The sequence below is a fragment of the Lacerta agilis genome, chromosome 16, assembly GCF_009819535.1.
Source record: "Lacerta agilis isolate rLacAgi1 chromosome 16, rLacAgi1.pri, whole genome shotgun sequence".
NCBI lineage: Eukaryota > Metazoa > Chordata > Lepidosauria > Squamata > Lacertidae > Lacerta > Lacerta agilis.
In genome coordinates, this window is record NC_046327.1 from 36,408,433 (window position 1) to 36,416,469 (window position 8,037).

At 46.1% G+C, this 8,037-nt stretch overlaps 1 protein-coding gene across 1 annotated transcript; it reads left to right on the forward strand.

Moving 5' to 3' along the window:
* Positions 1-234: 234 nt before the first annotated feature.
* UBL4A (ubiquitin like 4A) lies at positions 235-6,926 on the forward strand. Its single transcript, XM_033173482.1, has 4 exons — positions 235-387; positions 3,254-3,359; positions 5,491-5,696; positions 6,421-6,926. Exons 1-4 carry the CDS (start codon positions 340-342, stop codon positions 6,529-6,531), a joined length of 471 nt encoding a protein of 156 aa, XP_033029373.1. The 5' UTR covers positions 235-339; the 3' UTR covers positions 6,532-6,926.
* The last annotated feature ends 1,111 nt before the right edge of the window (positions 6,927-8,037 follow it).

Here is an 8,037-nt window from a genome sequence, read left to right on the forward strand (position 1 = left end):
GTAACTCCCGGGCACGTGAGCCTTTGCATCATAGAGTTTCATATGACGTGGAGAGGTTGGGTTTCGCCGCGCCCACCGCTTTCCGGGTCTTCTTCGTTAGCATTCTAGGGGATGTTGCGCTTCTCCTATAGACTCAAGTTCCGCCTCTCTGGCCGCTTTCTCTCTCTGACCGCTTCAGTGCGCGTGCGGCCCTCGTAGAGATGAGAGGCCTCCGCGTATTCCTTTCGCCTACGTAGCTTCCCTTCGCCGCGCCGCTCTGCCTTCCGGGAAGTTTCTTCCGCGTGTCTATGATTCAGTTAAAGGGGCCGCTTCTGGCTTTCCGAGCTGCGGGGTCCCGAGATGCTGCTTACGGTGAAGGCGCTCCAGGGCCGGGAATGCAGCCTCCAGGTATCCCGCCTCCTCCTCCTCCCGGGTGATGGGATGCTGAGTCAAGGGCTGAGGCCCGAGCTGGGTGGGGGCTGTTGCCTGGGTGTAGCCCTTGCCCGCCCCAAGCCCAGGGGCGACGTTGAGAGGAGCCACCGGGAGAACCTGGCCTGGAGGAAGGAGGCCGAGGGCGGCAGGAGCCTCTCCGGCTCTTGCGGCTTGTGCCTGGGCGGGTGGGGGTCGGAGGGCAGCGAGGGGTCCCTTCCATCGATGGCTGCGAAGGGACCTCATGCACTCGGGGGGTGGGGGCTCCTGAGCAGATCTGATACCTCCCGGCCCTCAGCTGTTTCTCCTGCCGCCTTTTTCTTCCTCTGTTGACGAAGTCGAATTCAGCTCTGCCGCTGGAATATTTATTTTCATAAGAGTCATAGAACGGTAGAGTTGGAAGGGACCCCGAGGGTCGTCTCGCTCCTCTCAGTCTCCTCTTCTCCAGGCTAAACACACCCAGCTCCTTCAACCATTCCTCATAAGGCCTGGTTTCCAGGCCCTTGGTCCTCTTGGTCTCCCCCCTCTGCGCATGTTCCAGTTTGTCAAATATCTTTCTTAAATTACGGTGCACAGAACTGGACACAGTGTTCCAGGTGTGGTCTGACCAAGGCAAAACGGAGTGGTAGTATTACTTCATTTCATAAAACGTGTACACAGCTTGGTTGTGAAAGACAAACAAAAAACCTCAAAAATACAAAACGGCCGAATCAAGTTAAAATGCTAAAACGGATTAAAAATGGCATTAACTTCTAAGTATCTGGGTGGGGTAGGCTTGTCTAAACAGTCTCTACCTATTGAGATCAAGCAGGAGCCCTCACTGTACCAAAAGGAGTACAGTGAGGGCTCCTGCTTGATCTCAATAGGCAGGGAGTTCCAAAGAGCAGGCGTGGGCATGCTAAACAGCCAGGTTCTTACAAATGTGGAACGGGTGTGGCACCTGTAGTAGTGCCAGTTCCATCCATTGAATGAGTTGATTAGAGTAACGCGATCTTCTAGGTAAACTGGTCCTAAGTTCTTAAGGGCTTTACAGTGTCTGCTATTGCTAGGGCTCAGGCCCAGGATCTGGATAGAGGAAGGTAAGTGTTTCTAACCATGCATTCTGTGCCTTCCCTTCGCAGGAAAGTAACCACATGCCTTCGGGTCAGGGTTAAGGGCTCTTGATATAAGGTTGGGGTACCTGTGGGAGTTGGGAGCCCAGCAACATCTGGAGGGTCAGATGTTCCCCACCCCTGATTTAGTGCATCTATACCCCACATTTCTTCCATAATGCTCAAAGCAGACCAGACCCAAAGCTCCTCAGCTTCAGCTAGTGGTTGCACCATGTGGGAGGGTTGTTGTACTCGTGTTCTGTTTGCAGACTTCCCACAGGCATCTGGTTAGTCACTTTGGAAACAGAATGCCGGACTAGATGGTTTTTGATCCAATCCGGCAATGTTCCTCTTATGCTTTTATATCCCCTCAGACTGTACCTTGAAAAAAGATTACTTCCTTCCAAGGTTGGAACATCCAGTAATGTTAGAAGTACATTAAAAATGTATTTCATTTCATTTATGAAAAATCTCAAGCGATTTAACAGTAAAAAAATCAACAATTAAGACAGTTTCTCATATAAGAGCAAAACAATCTCCACTTAAAAGAACTGTTAAAAAACAGATGGTCTTCAGCAACACCAAAAAGACAATAGAGATGGTGTCTGTCTGATATGCAGTGGGATGGAGTTCCAAAGGATAGATGCTGCAGGGCCACACTAAGAACTCAATTTCTACATTGTATGGAACAGACCTCTTGCTGAGATGTGTTTGCAAGAGGCCCTCTCCTACCAAGTGCAGTGTTTGGTTGGCTGTATAAAGGGTGAGACCATCTTTTAGGTATCCTGGTCCCAAGCTGTATAGAAGGCTTTGAGCACCAGAACCAACACCTTGAACTTAATATGCATTGCTCTTCCTAAGCATTGTACACACGTGAACATGGTCGTTCTTATAACAATTGCTTAAGGCATCCCTGTATCAATAAATGATAATAGTATTATTGTCATGTTACAGCTGGGGGAACAGACTCTCAATGATTTAAAGGGAAAAAGAGATTTTAACTATGAATTTCCACTTCATACCTTATACTGTCAAACCTTGGCTCCCGAACGCCTCCATTTTGGAACGTTACAGCTCCCGAACAGCGAAAACCCAGAAGTAATTCCTCCGGTTTTCAAACGTTTTTCGGAAGCCGAATGTCTGGCACGGCTTCTGCTTGAGTGCAGGAAGCTGCTGCAACCAATCAGAAGCCGCACCTCAGTTGTTGAACATTTCGGAAGCCGAATGGGCTTCTGGAACAGATTACTTTCGACAACTGAGGTTTGACTGTATTTTCTACATTCAAGTGATTTTCATGCTAGGGAGAAAAAGGGGCCAACACTAATTTAAGTTGAAAAACACTATATGCCTACTTAGTAATATTATTTAACAGCTACCGGAAAAGCAGAAAATATTCATGCTGTGAAAAGCTGCACTTAACTGATCTTCTACCTTTCACAGGAGCTTTTCCAGAAGGAGGAAGAAAAAATGCCAGCCATAAATTTAGCACAGAACAAAATTCTTTCCTGTGGACCAATTTGTCAATGGGGCAAGCTTCTTAGAGCAACTGGAGGGGGGTGGGAATTCACTCTGAAAAGGACCTGAGAACGGACAGGTACAGTAGGTGTAGTGTATATTACTGAACAAAAGGTTTGATCAGCTTTTCTAGTTCCGTGCTTGATCAGGGCCTATATTCTCCAGCCTATGAAAGTCCTTGCTCTGAGCCTGTCAGTTTTGGGGGGCCAGCCCCACTTCATCACATTCTTCCTTCTCAGGTCTCCCCAGATGAACGGATCTCCTCTCTCAAACGCTTGGTCTCCGAGAAGTTGAATGTCCCAGTATCCCAGCAGCGCCTGCTTTTCAAAGGCAAAGCTTTGGCAGGTGGGTGCTGAGGGTGGTTTGGTGTGACTGTGTTGCTGGCCCTTTATGTTAGAGTATGGCAAGGCCAGTCCTGTCATTAGGCAGAATAGGTTCTAGGTGAAAACATTCCTCTTCAACCAGGCCTTTGGCTAACTGACATCTGATACCCTTTTAAATGTGTGGTGGGAGGGGGGGTGTTACTGGTTTGTTTTTGTTCTTATTTTAATTGTATATTTTGTGTTTTTATATTGCAATTTTATGTTGTGAACTGCTCTGGGATCTGCGGATGAAGGGCGATATACAAATTTAATTTAATAATAATAATAATAATAATAATAATAATAAAATGAAGCAGCTGTCTCAGGCAGCTGAGTTTATTGAAAGGGTAGTGAGAAGTTGATTTATTATTATTGTATTTTACTCTCAGAGTGAGGTGTTTGTGGGATTAACTGTCTTGGACCAGACCTGACTGTGTGTGAGGGAAGGAAGGCATCTTTGGGTAGGAATCAATGGGAATGGTTTGGGGGCATGTAAGTGGGGTTGTAAATTGTGGAGGGAGGAACATAGTAGCGTAAACGGGGTGGAGATTGCTTGTGTGGAAGAGTATAATAATAACAACCTATATGTATATGTATGAGATTTGGCATTGATATAGGAAATGCAGTGTTTGAAAAGCATTCAAGAAAGCTTTTTTCTGTACTGAAAGTATATTTTCTGATGCTTGCAACCAGGGTGGATTTGATTTAAATCAAACTGATTTAAATCATGATTTAAATCACTAGTCGGTAAGGCTCAGGGTGGATTTATATAAAAAAATAATCAGATTTTTTTATTTAAATTGGATTTTTTTCTTTAAATCGGATTTTTTTTAATTAAATCCACCCTGAGCCTTACTGACTGGTGATTTAAATCGTAAGTTTGATTTAAATCAAATCCACCCTGCTTGCAACCTTTCTAAAAAAATTGCTACCTACAAATGGAGCTTGATGACTTCCTTTCATTTCCCTAATGTCTTCCCGAAACATCCCAGCTATAGCTCTGATTTGTACTGTTTTTTGTCTAAGCCTTTTCAAATCTCATTTGCCCTTATTTCATTTTGAGACTTATGGCAGTGAGATTTGTGACATGTTTCATAGAAAAGAAGAGTCTCTTAATATTGGCTAATATGCCCGCAAAAAACCCTGCTATGTCACTGTGGAGACTGGATGTTCTGTGACAATATGAAATTACCTGGTTTTCATAAGCCAAAACACAGATTTATTTTGCAGCAGATATTAAGAATCTATAATCTTTGCCTTTGGGGGGGGCATATATTTTCTGCTCTGAACTCACAGCAAATGATGTTTTGACTTTGAATGCTTATGGAGATGTGACTAGCTAGGATTGTGGAAAATTTAGCACTCTAGATGAACAACTTCCATAATAACAATGATATTAATTTATTACATACCCTGCTCAGCTAACTGGGTTTCCCCAGCCATTCTAGGCAGCTTCCAGCATAATAAAAGCACAGCAAAAACATCAAACAATAAAAACTTCCTGATACAGGGCTGCCTTCAGAAAGTTGTGTAGTAGGTTATCTGTTTGACACTTGATGGGAGGGCGTTCCACAGGGTGGGTGCCACTACCAAGAAGGCCCTCTGTCTGGTTCACCTGTAACTTCACTTCTCGCAGTGGGGGAACACACTCCTGGTCATTGGCTATGCCTGCTTGGGGCTGTTGGGAGTTGTAGTTCAGCAGCAGGAGTGCCAACCTGAATAAAATATTGGGGGAGGGGGAGCTAAGCCCCCCCATAATTGATCACATGACACAACACACACACACACACACCCCATTTGAATGACAATGCCCATGAACTTTGGGGGGCGCCAGGCCCCTCAAATATTTTATAGAGGGAGCTGAAGGGACCTTGGCCCCTAAAAGTTGGCTCCTACATACAGCAGCATCAGGAAGACCAGAGGTTCCCCACACATGCACTAGCTGAATGCTTTGCCCTTTAATTTTCTGTAGTAAATTGTATCCTCCAGTCCGTGAAAAGCTATGGCTGGTCTGAGACCATAGCTTTGTGGCCCTGTGGAAGTTCTGGTTGCCAGAGTGATGCCTCTTGCTGGCTAGCACCTGGCCTTTCAGCAGCTTGTGCTTCCTTTCCCAGATGAACATCGTCTCTCTGATTACTCTATTGGACCCGAGTCAAAACTGAACCTTGTGATCAAGCCACCAGAGAAGGCATCGCCTGAGGAACCTGGCCGCAGAGCTGGTCCCCCACAGAATCCTGTCATCTGGCACACACTAGCCCAAGTCCTAGGCAGGCATTTCAGTGTAGCTGATGCTGAGAAGGTGTTGGAGCAACTGCAAAAGGTAACTTTCTAACAGGGAGTGTAGGTGGGAATCCCCTCAGGTTTGGCTTATGCAGTCTGATCCTAAGTGCCTTTACTTGGAAGTAATTCCTACTGAATTCAGTGAGGCTCACAGTGCAATCCTAACTATGTACCATGGAAGGGGGGGGGGAAATCTCATTAAACTCAGTGGGCTTACACCCAGGCAAGTGGGGTTAGGATTGCAGCCTTGATCTTGACTGAGTGTGTTTGTGTTTTGGCCTACAAAACATTATTGTTGTCTTTATCTTATTCAGGCTGCAGTTCTGTACCCAGTTATCTGGGAGTAAGTCGCATTGAACTCAGTGGGATTTACTTCTGAGAATACGTATATAAGATGTCGTACTGCCGGTGTCCCAACAGCTCCTTGGGATAACCTGCTTTTATTTGATGGCAGAGGCAGCTGAGAATGAGCCAGGCACCTGCTTCACTCACACACATGCATCCAGTGTGTATGAATCAAGACTCCAATGACTTGCCCAAGATCAGCCAATAAGCAGGATTTTTAACTTTTGTCTCCCACATCAAAATATGTCACTGTATTTTAAAATATTGCATTGGCTAACCTGCAAATCTACACACACAGCAGTTTCTCATTGGGACCCTTTTAACTACAAAATGTCTGACTATCTGGCAGGTGTGCTTCTGAACGCTGTGTTCAATTCTCTCTTTCTTTCTCTCTCTTCTCTCCCCCCTCCCCATCCCAGGATTATGAGCGGAGCCTTCGATTACTGAGCTTGGATGACATTGAGCGCTTGGCCACACGCTTGCTTCACCCTGAGGTGGCTGAAGCTGTAGAAATGGGCTTTCTGGATTAGCTGGTGAACTTGGGGACTGAGCCTGCCTCTTTGGACAGAGAGCCCCTGGGCAGGGCCCAGCTTGGGGCTTAATGGGAGCGATCCCTCTGGACTGCTGTTAAAGGGGCACAGAGCATCTGTAGCCACCCCCCGTCCATTAAAGGTGGTGATGGGTGAGACTGATCTACTCTGTCTAGTGTGTTCGTCTGAAGTGGGGGGAATGACTCTTGGGGAAAGATTGCTTGCCCAGTACTGAGAGATGCAGCTGCCGTTGGGGTTGGGTGCTGCTGTGTTTAATAATATGGGGGATTTCTTTTTCATCACCTAAGCCTGGTTGCAGCTAATAGATTCATATTTATTGTTGTATCCAAAGGCCATCCTAAAAATAAAGTTTACCAAAATTTTCAGACAGAAAATCAAATCTGAATATCCCAAATTTAAAATACAAGTTTTGAAAACCTTAGTACTGATGCTTGTGTGTGTGTGTGTGTGTGAGAGAGAGAGAGAGAGAGAGAGAGAGAGAGAGAGAGAGAGAGAACCAGAACCAGACTTGCATTGTGCTGGGAGCAGAACGATATTGCCTTTTTGCCAGTGGAACAGCCACTGCATCCAATATATGCTCATTGGAGGAGGAAAAACGCACAGCCCAGAAAACAGGAAATCAATAAGAGATGCTAACAGCATTCCTGGACACCCTACTAAAAACCATTAACTAGGGACTGTGCTGGCACTGCCACCTGTATAATGCTTACCAGAGCATAGGTGCAGACATGTTCTCATCACACAGCCCTCCATCACTGCACACATAATGTCAACAGTAATGCCAGCGTGCCCACTTTCCATCAGTTCCTGTAGCACAAACAGCAGTGGCCTCAGCATCACTAGTCCCTGAGCAGCCCTATAATCAGAGGTTTTAATATTCTGATGCTCCTTATGAACACAACACACAAACGCACAGAGGCGAGAGAGGAGGACCCACATAATGAATGTAGCACCTCCATAGTTCCTTGGGTAGGGGTCCTGCAGGAAGTATACATGGCTCTCCTATGGACAAGGGTTCAAGACCTGCCCAGGGTGGAGAAGATTCTTTTGCCAAGCAGCCAAAGGCAGGGGCGAAGACACACTGGTAGTAGCCCCCATAGGCTCACTGCATAGACCAGAGAGGCTGAGAAGCAGGAGCCAGGAGTGTGAGCCCCATTAGGAGGAAAGGATAACTATGGTCCTAGTTGCCTTTTGAATGCCTGGGAAGCAAGGGAAGTAATATCATTTGAAAAAGAGTAGAGTGATGTGCAATTGGTACTCAAGCCCATGCTGCAAATCTCACAAAGTAGGTCCCTAACCACTCAGACACAGCAGCAGACAGGGATCAGGCGGATCATTTATTTTCCCCCACCCACCTCCAGCCTCAGCATCCAGTCAGATGCCAGTAGGGGGGGGAAGGGGGGGCAAAAGTGCTACATGATCTTTACAGAATGATTTGTCCCTTTCTAAGAATACAGATCATTCTTCTTGACTCGTCTTGTTCAG